The sequence below is a fragment of the Marmota flaviventris genome, chromosome 17, assembly GCF_047511675.1.
Source record: "Marmota flaviventris isolate mMarFla1 chromosome 17, mMarFla1.hap1, whole genome shotgun sequence".
In the NCBI taxonomy this organism is placed as follows: domain Eukaryota; kingdom Metazoa; phylum Chordata; class Mammalia; order Rodentia; family Sciuridae; genus Marmota; species Marmota flaviventris.
In genome coordinates this window covers 27,385,086-27,405,978 of record NC_092514.1, presented here as the reverse complement: position 1 = coordinate 27,405,978, position 20,893 = coordinate 27,385,086, and the positions used below count along the sequence as shown (strand labels likewise).

Genomic DNA, 20,893 nt, shown 5'->3' with positions numbered 1-20,893 from the left:
TCTCTGACATATTTGAATAGTCAAACCAGCCTTAAAATGCCCTATTTATGAATGTGTTATACATAAAAAAATCTGAGCCTTTTACTTTTTTAAGCCACTGGGAGTTGACATTCCAATTGCTTTCAGTTAAAGGTATTCCTAACTCATACAAAGGAATACATCTGCTGGGCACTGTGGTGCATACCTGTAATCCCAGAGTCTTGGGAGAATAAGATCACAAGTTCAAAGTCAGCCTCAGCAATTTAGCAAGGCCCTAAGCAATTTAGCAAGACCCTGTCTCAAAATAAAAAGGGCTGGAGTTGTTGGACTCCTGGGTTCCAATGCCGGATGCCAAAAAAAGGTCAAAATTTAAATATATCAAAAATATCAATTTTTAAATATATATAACATTTGAAACAACAGATTAGATTGAAGTATTTGGACAAATAATTAAGAGAGAGATATTCAGATGTTTATGATAGCATCATTTGGAATGAGAAAAAAACCCTTTTAATTAATTTTAAATATTTATCAGAAGATTAAACATAATGAATTCCATTCATTAGAATATTATTAGTTGTTGAGTACTGTTTAAAATAATGGTTTTTAATAATATGTCAAACATCACTTTATTTAAGTGGAAAACAACAGGCTGTAAAAGTGTTATAATGGCTGGGCACTGTGGCACACAACTGAAATCCCAGTGACTCAGGAGACTAAGCAGGAGAATGACAAAGCAACTTAGTGAGACCATGTCTCAAAATACAAAAAAAAAGTACTGGAGATGTAGCTCAGTGGTAAACTGCCCCTGGGTTCAATACCTAGTACCAAAAAAAAGTCTTATAATGCTTTTGTTTCCTGAGTTGTTTGCAATGCGCAATAAATTTTGTCTAAAATTATAACTGTTGCAGAAAAGAAAAATAGCAATATAAAATGTAAAAGACCTAACTTGAAAAACAGCTCACAAAGAAATAATTTTTTTGGAGGGGGAGGAGGGTACTGGGAGTATCACTGAGCCACATCCCTGGCCCTTTTAGATTTTTTTAAGATAGGTCTAAATTGCTAAGGGCTTCACTAAATTGCTGGGGCTAGCCTTGAATTTTCAATACTCCTGCCTCAGCCTCCCAAGTTACTGGGATTACAGGCATGTACCAACACGCCTGGCAAAAATAAATAATTTGATTAAAAATGATATTGAGCCAGGTGCAGTCGCATACACCTGTAATACCAGAGGCTCAAGAATTTGTAATCCTGCATTAGCCTTCCCAGATCACTGGCATTACAAACATGAGCCTTCACACCCAGCCAAGATAGATAGAATAGGTATTTGAAACTGTCAAAGCATTACCAAAAAAATTGTTCAAATGAATCATAGATTTCCCTATACAAAAATTACCCCAAAAGCTATATTAAGACAAAGGACAGGACAGGCACAGTGATACATGCTTATAATCCCAGTGACTTGGGAGGTCAAGGCAGGAGGATCATAAACCAGCCTGCCCACTTAGTAAGACCCTGTCTCAAAATAAAAAATAAAAAGATATGGGGATGTAGCTCAGTGGTAGAGCACCCCTAGGTCCAATCCCCAGTACCAAAGTAAATAAAGTTTATTAGCTTCCATATGGATTTTCCTTTCAAATTGTTTCAAACACTTACAAATTGTTTCCCCAAAAGTATTACTTTTGATGCAAAAAAAAATTAATTTCATTAAGAATTGTATCTGGGGTTGGGTTGTGGTTCAGCAGTAGAATGCTTACCTAACATGTGTGAAACACTAGGTTTGATTCTCAGCATTACATTAAAAAAATAAATAAAATAAAGATATTGTGTCCATCTATAACTAAAAATATTTAAAAAAAGAAAAAAGGCTGGGCATGGTGGTGGATATATGTAATCCCTGCAACTCAGGAGGCTGAGGCAGGAGGATCGCAAGTTCAAGCCCAACCTCAGAAATTTAACAAGGCCCTTGTTAAATTTAACAATTTAACAAATGGTGCTAAGAACAACTGCATATTCACATGCAGAAAAAATGACCCTAAACACTGCCCTTACATTCTTCACAAAAAAAATAATAAACTCAAAAGAGATCACAGACCTAAAATAAATGCAAAATGATAAACTTCTTAAAATACAACATGGGAGAAAAATCTGGATGATCTTGGCTTTGGAGATGACTTTTCGGATATAACACCAAAAGTTTAATCCCTAAAAGAAATAACTGATAAATTGGACTTCATTAAAATTAAAACCTTCTGCTACACCAAAGACACTGTCAAGAGAATGAAAAGATAAGTCATGCCAGGCGCACGTCTATAGTCTCAGAGGCTGGGGAAGCTGAGGCAAAAGGATTGCAAATACAAAGCCAGCAACTTATCAAGGCCCTAAGCAACTCAGCAAGACCCTGTCTCTAAATAAAATAAAAAACAGAGCTGGGAATGTGACTCAGTGATTAAGCACCTCTGAGTTCAATCCCTGGTACCAAAAAAAAAAAAGACAAGCCATAAAAATTATTTGCAAATGTCATGTCTGATAAAGAAAGGGCAGTTATCCAAAATATAAAATATAAAAAGAACTCTTAAAATTCAACAATGGAAAAATGAACAACCCAATGAAAAAATGGATGCGATCAAAATGGATACCTCATCAAAGAAGATATACGGACGGTAAGTAGACATATAAAAAGATGTTTAGTATCATATGTCATTAGGGAACTGCTATTTTTATTATGAATGTGATACAGTGGATTAAAACAAATTGAGGGCCAAGAACGGTGGGAAGCCTGTAATTTCAGATACTCCAGTGGCTGAGGCAAGAGAATCAAAAGTTAAAGGTTCCCCTGGACAACTTAGATCCTGTATCAAAAATAAAATAAAAAACAGTGGGGATGTAGCTCAGTGGTACAATTCCCCTGAATTCAATCCCCATACCCCACCAAACAAAACTGAGGGAAGTTGGTCTACACTGAAGATAGTTAGGGGTTCTTATTGAGAAAGAAATGTTTTTACTGTTCTTTGCACAAGTCACATAGGTTCTATATATGGAATGTTTTTGCCAATTTTTGATGTACCAATTTAAGAAGAACACTAGCAAACTACATGGTATTACAGTATCTGGCTAGCTTAAATGTAGCAGGAGTTAACAGAAAGTTAACAGGAGACAAGTACAACATGCTGCAGGTATTGTACCCTCATGTGAGGAAATGCCCAAATGAAAAGAAAGCTCAATATCTTAAGATCTTTTGTGTACAAGATAAATCAGCCCATTTTGATTTGTTCAAAGAGCCTAGAACCAAGGTGAAGAGGGGAAGTAATATGGGCCCAATAAAATTAAGAATACTCATACTTAATACTATCCCAAAAGAATGGAAATTTTCTAAAGAAACTAGATTTCCATCTGTTTGCAAAACATTTTCTTGCAATAGAGACAGACTTAAACTGTTAATGTCCTTTCATGACACTCTGCAGAGCCCTAACAGGTTCACAGTGTATTAAAATAAAGCAGCAGTTTCAGAAATATTCTGACACTTGAGTAATTTAGAAAGCTGGGGAAGTAAGATCGAGATGAAGAGGGGTAGCAGAAAGTAGACATCAACTGAGGCTAAAAAGGGAAAAAAAGTTCATCTCAATCTTTGATTGCTTTAACCAAAGGAACAGAAACTCACATCATGGTCTGCTCCCCACAATTCATCAAATTTATAATACAAACCTAATCATATCCTGCACTTATTATTACTCTACTAGTCATTTTTACCGCAGTTTCCATGAAAGAACTAAGCTCTAATGCCCAGGGCACTTGATATATATAAAGAATTAACTTCTTCCCTGCATATCTATAATGGTACTGGTTATAACATATTTAAGATAATTGGGAAAATGGCCAAATTATTTTGTGTTCTTTAGTTAAGATAACCCAGGAGGGGGGCTAGGGTTGTGGCTCAGTAGTACAGCACTTGCCTAGCACATTTGAGACACTGGGTTCAATCCTTAGCACCACGTAAAAATAAAATAAAGTTATCGTATCCATCTACAACAACAAAAAATAACCCAGGAAAGACCCAGAAGAAAATAAACAATGTAATCTATCTGACAGAAAAATTCTCAAAAATATAACCTCCATGAGTACAGGCATCTGATTTACCTTGTTCAGAGTGTTTACTCAAATCATATGTCTGAAGAAATGTACAAAAGAATGGAGGTCCAGAGGCTGAGGCAGAACAATCGCAAGTTTGAGGCCAGCCTCAACAATTTAGCAAGGCCCTAAGCAATCCAGTGAGACCTTAATAGTAACAATAAAAAGGGCTGGGGATGTGGCTCCAGAGGTTAAGCAACTGTGGGGGTTCAATCCCTTGTACCAAAAAAAAAAAGAAAGAAAGAAAATAAAGGTATGCAGAGTATATCTAGTCAGTCTCTTCTACCTCAGTTTTCTCACTCATCCTTTCCTCTCTTCTGTTATGAAGGATAAGGTCCCTGTCTCTCCTACTGACTCATCCTCTTGATCCATCTCATCTGCTCTCCATTTTCCTGAGGCCTAGCCCCACCTATCATCTCCTTATTTTTACATTTTCAGGCTCTCCCTTTCCACTGGTAGTTTCCCCAGCATCCAATTATTTAAATTTCTCTTCTTACACACACACACACACACACACACACACACACACACACCTTTCTATTCCAAGAAGTGACTGTCCTACTTTTATGCTTATCTCCATAACTTAAAAAGTTTAGTCTACACATGCTGCCTATTTACTCCTTCTTTATTGAAATTCTTCTTAGAGGTCTTGATAATCGCTTAATTGCTAATTTCAGAGATATTATCTGAATTCTCTGCAATATTCATTCAGATTGATGATCATCCCCTCTCCTCCCTCAGACTTTCTCTAGTGTTGATTTCTCCTACTAATCTTTCTAACCAGGTTCACTGGCTTCCCTTCTTCATCCAACCTATTGGTTTATCTGTGGCCTTCCTTATCACCTATACTTTTCTCCCTGAGCACTGTTCATCTTTCATGATTTATAAGCCACTTCACTCCCAAAATACATCTACATCACCGACTTCTTCCCTGAACTCTAGGCCTATATTTCTAGCTATTTACTATATATTTCTACATGGCTGCTCTACTAGTACTCCAGAGTAACCTACCTAAAACCAAATTGCCACTTCCTACTATAAAATTTGCCTAGCTCTCTAGACTGGTACACAGCATCTACATTCTCAATATCCTCTTCAATTTCTCTCCTATCCACCTCCCAAACCAAAATTTCAGCAAGTTACTATTTCACCAGTACAGTATTTCTAATATCTATTATCTCCTTCTCTCCATTTCCATTGACTTAAGTTGATAAACAGTTATCTACATTCTCAGAATGTGAGTTTTCTCCTGCATTGCCAAATCTAAAAAAAAATAAAATAAAATAAAAATATATAACATTGGGAACTGAACTTAGGGGCGCTTTACCACTGAGCACTTTTTTTTGGAGACAGGGTCTAGGTTGCTGAGGTTGGTTGGCCATAAACTTGCAATCCTCAGGCATGCACCATTGCACCCAGTAATCTTTTATCTTCTTGACAACTATCATTCTAACTGGAGTGAGGTGTTATTTCACTGTGGTTTTGATTTATATTTCCTTAATTAGCAACAGTGCACATTTTTTCATATACCTGTTGGCCATCTGTATATCTTATTTTGAGGAATGTCTATTCAGGTGTTTTGCTCATTTTTTTTAACTAGATTGTTTTCTTGCTATAGAGTTCCTTATATAGCACGGACATTAACCCTTTAATGTCTGGTTTCCAGATCTTGTCTCCCACTATGTAGGGTTTTCTTCACTATCGTTTCCTTCCCTTTGCATTTGCTTCTTAGTCTGATGTTCTCTCATTGGTCTATTTTTGCTTTTTGTTGTCTATGCTAGATATTTGAGGTCACATTTAAAAAAAAAAAATCACTGACCAGAATAATGTGAGATTTCCCCCTTTTTCTTCTAGTAGTTTCATAGTTTGGGACCTTACATTTATGTCCTTGACTGGCTTTTGTTTGTATTTATTTATTTTGGCAATACTGGAGATTGAACTTAGGGGCCAAGTGCATATGCTAGGCAAGTAAATCTAATTACTGAGTTCCATCCCCATCCTTTTATTTGGAGACAGGGTCTTGCTAAGTTGCCCAGGCTGGCCTCAAACTTGTGATCCTGCATCAGCCTCCCAAGCAGCTTGAATTATAGGCTTGTGCCACCCACCATACACAGCCCTTCATCAACTTTGAGTTAATTTTTGTACATGGTAAAAAGGTCTAGTTTCTTTTTTTTTTTGTAAAGAGAGAGTGAGAGAGGAGAAAGAATTTTTTTAATATTTATTTTTTAGTTATCGGCGGATACATCTTTCTGTATATGGTGCTGAGGATCGAACCCGGGCCGCACGCATGCCAGGCGAGCACACTACCCCTTGAGCCACATCCCCAGCCCAAAAAAAAGGTCTAATTTCATTTTCTGCTTGTGGATATTCAGTGTTCTGACATCATTTGCCTATGTATTCTTGGCATCTTTGTTGAAAGTCAGTTCTGTTGTACATGTGGACTTATTTCCAGATGCTCTATTCTGTTCCATTGGTCTACGTGTCAGTTTTTAAGCCAATATCACATTGTTTTGATTACTATAGGTTCCTGGCATATTTTGATACCAAATAGCATGATGCTTCCAGCTTTATTATTTTTGTTCAGAGTTGCCTAGGCTATGCAAGATTTTTTCTGATTCTATACAAATCTTACTAGTGTTTCATATTTCTCTAATGAATATTATGGGTAGTTTGATGAGAATTTCAATTAATCCATAGATTGCTTTTGGTATGGACATTTAAACAATATTAATTCTTCCAATCCATGAACATGGGATATATTTCCATTTATATCATCTTTCATCAATGTTTCAAAATTTTTAGTGCTAAGATCTTTTACTTCCTTAGCTAAACTTTTTCCTAAATTGTTTTCTGTAGCTATTGTAAATGAAACTGTTTTCTTCACTTCTTTTTCAGATAATCTGTTGTTAGTACACAGAAACACTACTAATTTTTGTAATGTTGTTGTGTGCCTGCAACTTTACTGAATTATTTTATACATTCTAACAGTTTATTTGGTAGAGTTTGAGGGTTTTTAAATATATCATTAGCAAACTAGGGCAGTTTAACTTCTTCCTTTCAAACTGGATTCCTTTTAGTACTTTCTCTTGCCTAAAGCTCTAGGTAAGGGCTTCAGTAATTCCAGTACTATTCCAAACAGAAGTGGTAAATATGACAACCACAAGAATGGGAAGTTACATCCATTTATGTATAATATATCAAAATACATTCTACTGTCATGCACATCTAAAAAGAATTTTTAAAAATCCAGGAATTTAGATTTAAAACTTTAAATTTTCCTATCATATAATGAATATGAAGACATAAAAAAATGTGAACAAGATAATGGTACCCAAAGATGCCTACATTCTGCTACCTGGAACCTGTGAATGTTAGGATACATGGCCAAGAAGAATTAAGATTGCAAATCAAGGTTAATAATCTCACTGTAAATGTGGGGGATTATCCTGTATTATCTGAATGGGCCAAATGTACCCCAAATTTCCTTAAAGAGGGAAGCAGAAGAGGCAGTCAGAGAGGTTTGAAGATGCCACCCTTCTGGCTTAAAGATGGAAGGAGCCATGAGTCCAGAAATGCAGCAGATTCTAGAAGCTGGAAAAGGTAAGGAAACGGATTCTCTCCTAAAGCCTCCAATAGGAGCCTGCCAACAGCTTGATTTTAGCTCAGTGAAGCCAATTTCAAGCTTCTGGCCTCTAGAAGTAAAGGTTAATAGAAGTGTTATTTTAAGCCACGAAGTTTGAAATAGTTTGTTTATAGCATAAACAGAAAAATGTTAGTCCATTATGTTGCTACCTAAGAGTATGGCTGAGACAGAGTAATTTATAAAGAAATTTATTTATTTACTTATTTATTTATTTTTAAAGTGATGGGACTGGGGTTGTAGCTCAACGGTAGAGTGCTTGCCTCACATGTGTGAGGCACTGGGTTTGATCCTCAGCACCACATAAAAATAAATAAACAAAATAAAGGCATTGTGTCCATTTACAACTAAAAAAAATTTTTTTAATATGGTAAACATGGGTATCCCTGTCTTGTTCCAGACATTAAGAAAAAGCTTTCAACTCTTCCCTATTCAATATATTTACTGTGGTTTTGTCATCTCTGGCCTTTATTGTGTTGAGGTTTTTTTTTCTTCTAGACCTAATTTCTTGTGTTTTGGTCATGAAGGGATATTGAATTTTGTCAAATATGCTTTATCTGCATCTATTGAAATGATTTTATGTTGGTGAGATCACTTCTACTGAGTTTCCTATGTTGAAACATCATCATTCAATCCTACTTTGTCAGGGTGAATAATCTTGTTAATTTATTGAATTTGGTTTGCTAATTTTCTGTTGAAGATTTTTGCCTCTATGTTCATCAAGGGTATTGGCCTGTTTTTCTTTCTTTCTTGTATTCTTGCCTGATTTAGGTACCATGGTGATATTGGCATTCAATTTTCATAATGTTTGAGAAGAACTAATGTCAATTCTTCTGTAAATCTTTGGTAGAATTCAGCAGTGAAACCATCAGGTTCTGGACTTTTCTCTTGGGAGACTTTTTATTACCAATTTAATCTTCTTACTCATTATTGGACTGTTTAGATTTCTTTTCTTCATGATTCAATCTTGGCAGGTTTTTCATATGTCCAGGAAATTATCCATTTCTTCTCCATCTTTCAAAATATCTATACAAGCTGGGCACAGTAGTGCACACCTATAATCCCACCAAAGTAGGAGACTAAAACAGGAGGATGGCAAGCTTGGGGCCAGCCTAGGAAACTTAGCAAAAACCTGTCTCAACTATTGTAGGACAACAGTTACATGTATGACTGCATATTTGGTGCAATGCTACATCGTGTACAGAGAAATGAAAAGGTGTGCTGCAGTTGTGTACAATGAATCAAAATGCATTCTGCTGTCTTATATACCTAACTAAAATAAATAAATAAAAATTTTACAAAAGAATCTGTCTAAAAAAAAATTTTTAAAGGGTTAGATATGTAGCTCATAGGGAAGTATCTATAGGTGAGATCTGAAACAGGAAAACAAAATTCTACATAACTCTCAAGACTCTTCATAAAATGTCTCTGCTGGATTAACAAAATATTGTGACTGGAGCCAGGGAAAGTGATGCACACCTAAAATCCCAGCTACTGAGTAGGCTCAGGCAGGTTTTCAGTTTCAAGGCCAGCCTAAGCAACTTCGAAAGACTATCTCAAAGGCTGTGTGGGGCATTGGAAATGCAGTTCAGTGGTACAGCACCCCTGGATTTAAGTACCAAAGAAACACACCCACACATGTTTATATTTACATATATAAATACACACACACACACACACACACACACACAGAGGGGGGGGAGTGAATGGGAAAGAATTACCACATAATTGTAACTGCATGCTTTTGTTTGACTTTCCTTCAACAAATAATTACCACTCATACACTAGCAGGCTGTCTCTCCCTCTGTAGATGTTCTCCCTTAAATGTGTATTCCTTGCTTTACCCCAAAGGTATCTCTCTTGAGATTACCCCATTCTCCTTGGCTAGGTTATCCACTTTCCTAAATAAATCTGTCTATACTTTTGACACACAGAGAGAAAGATACACCACTATCAGAATTGTTCTTTCCTTGTGGTATCTATATTCCGCATTAGACTTTTAAGCCTCATAAGGACCATTTCATTTTGCTATATTATCTCCAATGCAATACCCATTATCAATAAGCACACACAATAAATTATCTTTTAAAAATGGAAGTACTGGGGCTACAGGTATAGCTCAGTGATAGAATGCATGCTTTGCATACATAAAGCCTGGGGTCTGATCTCCAACACCAAAATAAATAAATAAATGTATTAAAGAAAAATAAATGATTATCAAGACAGTCTTAAGTGTTCTGACTATAATCAGTCTCTATTAATTCATGATTCTTTCCAGGAAATATCTGGTTCTAAAGAAAGCTTATTCTACATAAAAAGAAACAGTAACCAGCAAAGAGGTGAGGGCTCCTTGCTATTCCTAAATTCCAGTACTGGCTTTACTATAATGCAAATCACTTCTATTTGGTACTTAGTTTCCTAATCTGTAAAATGAGAAAGATAGTGAGTGTCCAGGATTCCTTTCAGTTTTATGACTCCACTATTTTGTGTAAGGAGATCTAGAACATCAGTACCATCAAAAGTCATTAACAACTGGAATCTGTCTGAAAGAGAACCAAAAGAGGGCTGGGGTTGTGGCTCAGCGATAGAGCCCTTGCCTGGCGATCCTCAGCACCACATAAACAAAATAAAGGTACTATATGTCCATCTACAATTTAAAAAAATTAAAAAAAAAAAAAGAGAGAACCAAAAGAACATTAAGTAGGTTCAATTCATATATTAGGAGAAATAAACAAAATACTCTGGGGAAAAAAGGATTATCATCACGTTTCTTCAGGACTAGGGAGTGTTGTAGTTCAGTGGTAGAACATATGCCTAGCACATGTGAGGCACTGGTTAGACCCTCAGCACCACATAAAAATAAAATGAAAGTACTGTGTCCATCTACAACTAAAAAAAAATTTTCTTCAGGACCAATATGTAGAAAAAATCTTTTCCTCCGCGTGGTTCTAGGGAAGAGAATGTAAAACAATAGGTAGAAGTTAGAGTGAGACAAGTTTCAATTTAATTAAAGGTAAAATAAGTATCAGACCCAGTTAAACTAGGAGGTAGTAAGATCCTCTCCAAAAGGAACAGAACTCAGGCTACCACTTGAAAGAGATTCAGGTGTCTAATGATAAAATTGACCGAAGATACCTTCCTTCAACAGGGAGAGAGAGGAGGGATAATGAAATACTGGGGACTGAAATGGAACAAATTATCTTCTATGAGTATGATTATATCAAATGAACCCCATTTATATATAATTATAATATACTAATAAAATCACTTTTTTAAAAAAGATCTTTCTTCATAGCTCTTCCTTTTCTTCCTTAAATCCAATAGCACTGACAATTTCCATTTTCTCACTGGGCACCTTCTCAGTTCACATGTTACTAAAGCCTATTCCTTCACTAGAGCACATAAAACTATTAAAAATTTGGGGGTTTTTGGGTTTTTTTCCAGTACTAGGGATGAACTCAGGGACACTACCACCACTGAGTTACATCCCCACCCCACCTTTTTTTTTTTTTTTTTTAACTATTTTTTATTTTGCAAAGGGTCTTACTAAGTTGCCACGGCTGGCCTGGAACTTGGGGTCCTCCTGCCCTACCATGCCAAGTCACTGGAATTACAGCACACACCACACTGGGCTTATACATGATTAATTTCTATTCCCCAAACACACATTATCTGGCACAACAGTACCACACAAAAATAAACAATAAATGCCTAGTAGATATTATTATAAAGACTAAACTCATTATTGTTATAATGACTATACAAGAACATATCAAATTTCACGCAATAAACAAGGCACAGCCAGGCAGGTAACAAACGCTTGTAATTCTGGCAACTTGGGAAGCTGAGGCAGGGGGCCAGCCTTGGCAACTCAGTGAGATGCTGTCTCAAAAGAGAATAAGGATTAGGAATGTAGCTCAGGGGTAAAGCACTCCTGGGTTCAATCTCCAGTACCACAAAAAAGAAAAATTAAAAATACTGGGGAGTGATATTGGCTCAATTATATTGTTATATTGTGTGCATGTACAAATACATACCAAAATTCATCACCATGTACAACTATAATGCACCAACATAATATGTAGAGAAAAAAATAAGCATATATGTATATGTGCAGAGTCTTATAAAAGTAATGCATATGTTTACATACATAAATTTGAATATTATCATTCCCCATAATCCCACTCCCAAAGGCTCACCTCCTTTATAAAGGTTGTATTTCTATTCTTTCATTATTGTCTTCTATATTATAATACTAATTCAATTTTCACTCAGTGACTACCATGTATCAGGTACCATTCCAGATACAATTAAAAAAAAAAAATACAGAAAACTGATTTAAAAAATAGATAAACTACACTCAGTAGCACATGCCTGTAATCCTAGCTACTCAGGTGACCAAATGCAAGGATTATTTGAATAAATAGTGTTAAGACAACTGGCTGTCCATTTGGGGCAAACATAAGCTCATATCCCTATGTCATAGCAAAAATAAACTCCAGATGTAGACAATTTCCCGCAGCAATCTACGAAGCTGTTTGTTTACAAGCAAGTTCTGCTGTAGCAGCACTTCAATGAACTCTGTCCTGTAAAAAGCCACAGTTTTGTCCTCTTCACCCTGGTCTGGATCTCAGTTCTGAAAACTGCTTCTTCTAGATATGCTCCTTCCTTGCTCTTCCTCAGCCCTGGAAAAGTGGCTACTCCTCTCTATTATTACTGCTTTTTGTAAGATTTTCTTTTCTCTTTACCAGGTAATCTGTTAATGATCCTTTATATTAAACTTCCACTGTTTAAACTTAAAAATAAACTCCAGATGAATTAAAATACTAGACAAATGACAACTATAAAGGTGTAGAAAGAGATGTGAGGTGGACAGCAAGAGAGCTGGGGAGGCCTTCCTCAAAGAACAAGAAACTCAGCACCACAAATGAAAACAATGGTAAGATCTACATAAAAACTGATTTCTGCAGAATAAAAGAAAATAGAGATAAACAACAAACTTGGAGACCAAAATTTCTAAAACATACAGAAAAGCTAATATAGTTTACAAAGACCACCTTAAATTAATGTGAAAAGAACAATCCAATAGGGGGGAAAAAAAAAAAGGCTGGGCATGGTGGTGCACACTTGCAATACCAGCAGCTCAGCAGGCTGAGGCAAGAGGATGAGTTCAAAGCCAGTCTATGCAATTTAGCAGGGAACTGAGCAATTTAGTGACACCCTATCTCAAAATAAAAAATGTGTTGGGCATGTATGTATTATATGTCAAAATACATTCTGCTATCATGTATGACTAAAAAATAATAAAAATTTAAATTTAAAAAAAAAATGTGTTGGGGATGTGGCACAGTGAATAAGCACCCCTGGGTTCAATCCCTGATACAAAAAAAGAAAAAGAAAATAGATTTAAATTGCCAATTCATAAAAGAAATAAAGGTGGCAATAAGCTAAAAATATGCTATAATTAACAATATAATCAGCCAAGCCAGGTGGCACACTTCTGTAATTCCAGATACTTGAGAGGCTGAGACAAGGGGGAATCCCAAATTCCAGGCCAGCCTCCACAACTTACTTAGTGAGACCCTATCTCCAAATAAAAAAAATTTTAAATGTGTGTGTGTGTGTGAAGCGGGGGGCGGGGGGGAGACCACGACCCACATACCAATATGATTACTAATGATTAGCAAAGTGCAAATTACAAAGTTAACATGTCATCTACCTGCTTAAAACCTACTTAGAGAATGGCTTCCTCTACAGCTCTAAGGATAAAAGGCCACACAGGCTAGCCCATGCCCATTTTACACACTTGTTCTCTCTCTCTAGTCCAGGCACACAGACCTTTCTTCAGTTCTTTCACTCATCCTGCTTCCTCTGAGAAAGGGACTCCTGTTCATCCATTATATCTCAGATTCAGGACCACTTCCTCAGAAACCTTTCCCAACCTCCCCTCAATGAGTCAAATACCTTCCTCAATTACAGGCATCATAATACTATGTATATCTCACAGTTGTTCGAGCTAAAAACCTTTAGAATTCCTTGACTCTGCTCTTTCTCTTCCACCCCATATCCAATGTATCAGAAAACCCTATTGGCCATACTTTCAAAAAGTAACTTCCATCAATACTTCCTTCTCCAAAACCCAACATCTTTTTTCCTGGATTCATGCCTCCCTTGTTTCCCTATTACCTTACTGCCGATCCAGCAACCAGAGTAATTTTTTAAAAACTTAAGTCAGATCATATCACTCTTCTGTTCAAAACTTTTTCAATGGTTCCCCATAGTGAAAGCCAATACTTAATATTGCTTCTAGGGCCCTACAAAAATATACCCCTACCTCATTGCCTCTCTGATCTCAATATCCTATTACTTTCCCCTCTCTCATCACCATTCTGGTCACACTGATCTCCAACATGGCAGACATGTTCCTTCAAGGTATTTGCAAAAAAATAAAAAAGATCCCTCTGTAACACTCTTTGTCCAGATTCCTTCAGTCTGCCTCCTTCAAGTGTTTGCACAACTGTCATTTTCTCAGTAAGATTACCATTATACTCTATTTAAGGCGAGCCCCACCCATTCCCTTTATTCTGTTCTTTTTTGTTTCTATGCACTTTTCACCTAACAATCCATCTTTCATGTTTGTTGTTCAGCATCTTTTTGTCCCACTAGGGCAGCATTATTATCTGTGTTACTCACTGAGTGCCGCAGTCCGGCTGCAGCAAAATAACTGGGGGGTGACGAACAACTTGTGAACGTTGATACAGCAGGAGTAGGAGCCATTTATTGCAGGACAGGAGCAGTATTTATACATTCCACACAGCTTATCTAATTAGCATAAACTAGATACATCAGTCAACCAATAAGGAATCTCCACACTTAATGGCTCGCTTTTGTTACTTCTTAAACCATTCCCTCTGGCATTTTGCCAGGTACCATCCAGACTTGTTTACGAACTCTAACATTCCCCTGGCAAAATGCCAGGTGTTATTTTGACTTGTTTACAGACTGTAACAACTGAGGTATTCCAAATACCTAGAACTGTGCCTGGAAAGTAGTACACATTCATATTAATTGAATAAATAAATGGTTTTATACCTATGAGATCTCTAATTAATGACTAAATCATTCACACGTAGGAATAGGGACTAGGTCTGGTTTACTTCATCCCTGCATTTCCTAGAGACTAACAGAGGGCTTGGCATGATGCAGATACCCAACTACTAGTTAAATGAAGAATACTACATTTTTTAGCTGGGTGTGATGGCATACACCTGTAATCCCAGTGACTTGAGACTGTGCCAGAAGGATCACAAGTTCAAGGCCAGCCTGAGCAACTGAGCAAGTCCTTGTATCAAAATAAAAAATTTAAAAAGGGCCGGGTGAAATAGCACACACCTGTGATCACAGCAGCTCAGGAGGCTAAGGCAGGAGGATCATAAGTTCAAAGCTAGCTTCAGCAACTTAGCAAGACCCTGTCTCTAAATAAAAATACAAAAAAAAAAGGGCTAGGGATGTGGCTCAGTGGCTAAGTGTCCCTGAGTTCAATCATTAGTATCAAAAAAAAAGGCTGGTAGATTACCCCTGGGTTCAATCCCCAATACCACCAAAAAAAAAAGTATACTTTAAAAAAAAAAAAATCAATCAGAAAATCCCAGCTTTTGGGAAATACAGGAGGGAGACCACAAAATCAAGGCCTGCCTGAGTAACTTAATGAGACACTGTTTCAAAATAAAAAATAAAAGGCTGGGCTGGGCATGGTGGCATGCACCTATAATCCCAACAACTGAGGAGGCCCAGGCAAGAGGATCACAAGGCCAGCAACTTAGTGAGGCCCTGTCTCAAAAAATTAAAAAAAGGCTGGGGATGTGACTCAGTGGTTAAGCACCCTTGGGTTCAATCCCCAGTACCAAAAAATAATAAATAATAAAGGGCTGGGGAGGTGGCTCAATGGTAAAGTACCTGAGTTCCACCCCTTGAGGTGGGGGTGAGGTAGTGGGGTTAACAAGGATGAGACAGACTTATAATCCTGACATGGAAGTGCTCCATATGGTCTAGCAACTCAGTCAGAGGGTGCTGGCATCAAAGAGTCTATTTGAATTCTGGGTCCCCTATTTACTAGCTGTATAACTTAAGGCATATTTCTTTAACTTCTCTGTTTCAGTTTCCTCATCACTAAAACAGAAGCAATATCCACTTCACTAACATGAAGATTTCCTGAGATATTACCAACAAAGCTTATATAACATTCCATGGTCATTTACATGGTCCATGTACAGGCAAGTAATTATGATGCTAACATTTGTTAAGTGAGACAGGCAAGTTGTAGAACTATGTATGCAAGCCATGTCCAGCAGGGATAAAAGGTTGCCTGAGTCTATGTAACTAACAGAAAACTTATTGAGTGGTTACCTCTGGGAAATGAAGGAAAACATACTTCTACTTTTTAATATATACATTTTTTCTGATACATAAAAGCATAAAAGTTGCACATATTAAAAGCGTACCATGGGACTGGGGTTGTGGCTCAGTGGTAGAGCGCTTGCCTAGCACCTGTGAGGCACTGGGTTTGATTCTCAGCACCACATATAAATAAATTAATAAATAAAGGTCCATCGACAATTTTTAAAAATATTTTTTTAAAAAAGCATACCATGTCACATTTTGATACTTGTATGTAATGTGAAATGTTTAAATCATTTTAAACATACTATCTTTTATGGTGAAAACATTCAAAATCCTTTCTATATACACACATACTTTTTTTTTTTTTTTTTGGTGCTACATCCCAGTCCTTTCTTTTTTCTAACTGAGAATTGAACCCATGGACCCTTTACCACTGAGCCATATCTCCAGCTTTTTTATTTTGAGATAGGGTCTCACTAAGTTATCCAGCCTGACCTTCAACTTGCCGCCTTCCTAACTCAAGACTCCCAAGAAGCTGAGTTACAGGCCTATGCCACCATACCTGGGGGGCTTGCTCTCCCCAGGCCCTCTCCTCTCCCCACTATATATATATATATATATATAGTTGTAAATGACAGAATACCTTTATTTTACTTATATTTATGTCATGCTGAGGATCGAACCCAATGCCTCACATATGCTAGGCAAGTGATCTACCACTGAGCTACAACCACAGCCCCCATATATATGTATTTTTAATGGAGGGATTATAAAAAATAGAAAGCTTAAATAAAGTAATGAAGTAAAATTAGAATAAATGCTTCTAAAATATAATTTAAGGTTAAATTAAAATATGAAGATTTCTACAATCTGAGTTCTCAAGGGAAAACAAATTAATTAACTGAAATATGACTATTACAATTACCATTAATCTAAATTAGTAAACTAAGATGAACCACCCAAAAAAAAGCAAGACTTTTTCAAAAATCTATAAAATAAGGAATTAAAGAGAAATTTTAATAACATTTCATCCTATCGATTTACACACAAATCTACTCTTTTCTTAATCCCATGAAAAGAAATTCAATATATTTCAAAAAGGAAAACAAATGTCATAAAAGACAATTGCTTTTGAAATGGAATAAAAGCAAACAAAATCAAAGACTAAGCAGTTACCTTTTACTGTCGGTTTCATGCAAAAGAATTCTGCAATAGTTTTGTTTTTTAAATCAGCAGAAGCTAGGAAATTCAAGTGTGCTTTTGACCAATGAGTTCAACTGCAGAGAAAAATTAAATCCTAAGATGAATTGTGAAGCAGACAATGATACAAAGCACTCAAAACACAGGAAATTCTCTCCTTTTGTGAACAGTAGCTGTAGCCACCCATTTACTACATTAATTTATAATAAAAACTGCAATTTATGCAAGCTAAATCTCATCCAATAGTCATAAGATTTGAAAAATAGGAAATAAACCTGCACTAAGAATAGCAAGAATACAAGATTTCCCAAAGCTAATGTTTTCCTAGCCTCTTTCAAGTGCTTAGTCACTTCTGTCTATTTACAAGGAAGACCATTTCACATCTTGAAAGAGGCAGAGAATTTAGATCACAGACTGTCATGTCACCTGAGCTGCCCTAGCCATTTGTTTCCATGCAACTCAAGAGAAAGCAGAAGCAGCAAGGCATACCTAGCACCCCAGATCAGAGACAGAAGCCACTGAGCTTTCTCTGTATTCTGCCTCACTCTGCAGTATCAAAGGTTTGTCAAGTGCTAAGTTTTCTTCCCTGGCATCAAATGCAAAAGGTGAGGAATAAATTGTCACCTGAAAACATCCTAGGTTTCCTCGGACAGCCCACCAGACATGCCTCCCTTCTCCTCTGCTGGAATAGAACCAGCAAGGTGATTCTTATGTCCACTTTGGGTGCTGGACATCTTACCTTAGGCAACTAATATAACCCAACATTTCAGGCTAACAGGCTTTGGAGTGCAAAGAGAGCAGAAGCCTTAAAATCTGATAACATTGTTTCCAGTTCCCCAAAGGCAAGAACAAACACTAAGGTTTTCATGAAAGGTTATTACAAGAGACTACCCTGGGCAAAGCAAATTTTTAAGTAGCTTCTATGCCAAGCACCGTATCTCAACATTCTATTCACACTCAAAGATGCTAGGCACAAAGGTCGATTATACATTCACTACATAAAGGAGGCTCTTGACAAAGACTAAGCATATTCTTTCCAAACATAACTCCAAGTAGTAAATTCTGGGTAAATGTGGTCAATCTCTGAAGCAGAGCTTAGTCCACTTCCCTGAGAGTAATGAAGGGCTCTGACAACTAACTTGGATCATTCAGGATGAGGCTCTATTTCCTCCCAAGAACATAAATGCTATAAGAAACAGCTGGGCTGGGGTTGTGGCTCAGTGGTAGAGCGCTTGCCTGGCCTGTGTGAGGCACTGGGTTCGATCATCAGCACCACATAAAAATAAAGGTATTGTGTCCATCTGCAACTAAAAAAAAAAAAAACCTGGGTGCGCACCTGTAATCCCTGCTACTCTGGGGGATCTTCTGAACCCAAGAGGAGGTCAACCTGAGTAAGAGAGAACCAGATCTCTTTGAAAATAATAATAGGGCTGGGGGTGTGGTTCAATGGTAGAGCACTTGCCTAGCAGGCATGAGGCCCCGGGTTCAATTTCCTCCACCACAAAAATATTTAATATTTAATAATAAACATTTCTCGATTTCGGTATTCTCATTATTCCTAACACTCTCAGAAAAATACAAAGCTATCGGTTAAGTAAATAATGTTACCATCTTAATAAATAAAACAGGCAGAAATTAACCTCATCTGAATATACTGAGGCTCTAAGAGGATAATATGGTCAGAGTTTGTTAGTTAAGGATCCCAAGCCCTAACATTTAACCATTAAGGAACACTGCCACTCAAGGAATGCTACTAAATCCATTTACTGATCCGAACTAGTTGTATGCCACAAAACTGGGTGCAAAGAGCGTGGACTTGGGAGGAGGGAGCTGGTGTGAGAGGATACATCAGCACAACCAAGATTTTGTTGTTGGGTTGTGGTTTTTTTTTTTTTTTTTTTTCCCTTCCATTAACGAATACAGCACATGTTCCCGGTCTCCATCCTCCCCACGGAACCCACGTGCCGGTCGCACAGCAGCTTCCTCACCACGTTCCCCTGCTTCTCCCAGGTCCCCGCAGCCTCCCCACGCCCTTCCCTCGGCCCGCCTGCGGGTGCAGCAGCCGAAGCCTCTCGCCCCCTCCCCAGCGACGGCCGCCCAGGCCCCCGCGCCGCCTTCGCGCGCCGCCCGCGCCTGTCCCGCGCGCTCCCGCCTCCGCCCGGCGGGGTCACCCCCGGGGCCTGCGCACGCCCTTCCCGCCGCACGCCCCAAGGTTCCCCCGCGACGCCGGCGCCGGGCAGGCCGCGCCCGCCGCGCCTGCCATGGTGGGCGCCTCACCGTCAGGCTGGGGAGCCGGGCCCGGCTGCGCCATGGCCAGGGACCGGCCTCGGGGAGCGGGGATGGGCGGGGAAGCGGCGTCCCGGGATGCCGCGGGCTCAGCTGGCGGAGGAGGCGTCGACCGAGCCGCCGCCGCCGCTGCCCAGGGAGGAACCGCTAAGGCTGGAGCCGCCGGCGCCGCCACAGCCGCGGGCAGAGACGGACCCGAGCGCCGACCTCCGCCTCCTCATCCTGACAGCGGGAAATAAGCACTGCGCAGGCGCGGGGGGATGGGGCGGCACGTGACGTTGGCCTGAGGGGAGGGGAGGGGCTTCGGGAGGGTGGGGGTAGCGCGGGGAGGTTAGGCTCTGGAGTGGAGGGGAGGGGTCGATAGGCACTGGAGGGAGGTTTAATACAGAGGAAGAAGTGAATTTGCAACTCCGGCGGGAAAGGCTCGGCCTCCGGGAGGGTCCGCTCCCAGCACTGAGGCAAAAAAGAAAAGGACGAGAAGAGACCGAATGGTGGAGAGTAAATCAATCCTCTATCTCCCTAACTGTGTGACCTTGGGAGAGTCACTTAATCTCTTGGAACATCCATCCTAATAACGGCTAAGAACAGTTTAAATAGGATAAAAAAAAAAATTAGGAAAAACTGTTTCTGACAGAACTGGGGCCAGTCTTGTGTTGCAGAGGCTGGTTTACTTTCCATTAAGCAATAACTCTTAGTTGCCAGGCACAGAAAGAGCTTGCTAGGGATACAGCCAGACATTGCCTGTACTCATGACAGGAAAAGAGAAATAATATACAGAAAGTACTGTTTTTATACCTGGGCCTGCCCTAGGCCCCATACTTCACAGGCTCCTCTCTACCCACCCCAGCTTACCCTAGAGTGAGTACTTAATAGAATCTGGCACATTAGGACCAAATGCTGGGAACGTGTGACCCCAGAATTCCCTCCCCAAATGACTGAAGCTGTGGCCTCTTTCCCAAGTTCATTCTTTCTAGGGCAGAATCTGGGCATTCCCTAAAGTGTCAAAGGGCAGCTAAGTTTTGAGGAGGTGGCCTCAGCACTTGAATATTTAAGCTGTTATGTCCACAGATTCCTGGTGATGCAAGACTAAGGTAAAAAAAAGAAGATATGTGAGCCATGGGCCAATAGTTCAGCCAGAGCTTATGCTACCCTCACCACCTCATTCTATTGCATAAAGCCCAGGAGTCCAGCAAATCTAAATTCAAGGCCACTCTTCAGGGTCATTAAAGATAGCATATTTGTCAAAATAGAAGAATAGAC

The 20,893-nt window shown here is 38.6% G+C and overlaps 1 protein-coding gene across 2 annotated transcripts in view; it reads right to left on the bottom strand.

Moving 5' to 3' along the window:
• Rabep1 (rabaptin, RAB GTPase binding effector protein 1) overlaps positions 1 to 19,854 on the bottom strand; it is a 99,350-nt gene extending 79,496 nt beyond the window's left edge. The window contains exon 1 of one of the 2 annotated variants that reach the window (XM_027922653.2): positions 19,625 to 19,854. In XM_027922653.2, the coding sequence (XP_027778454.1) occupies positions 19,625 to 19,658 (34 nt within the window). In that variant the 5' untranslated portion in view covers positions 19,659 to 19,854. Of the gene's footprint in view, positions 1 to 17,323; positions 17,366 to 19,624 lie in introns of those variants that run through there. The other variant, XM_071603758.1, reaches the window with a different exon arrangement.
• Between the last annotated feature and the right edge of the window lie 1,039 nt (positions 19,855 to 20,893).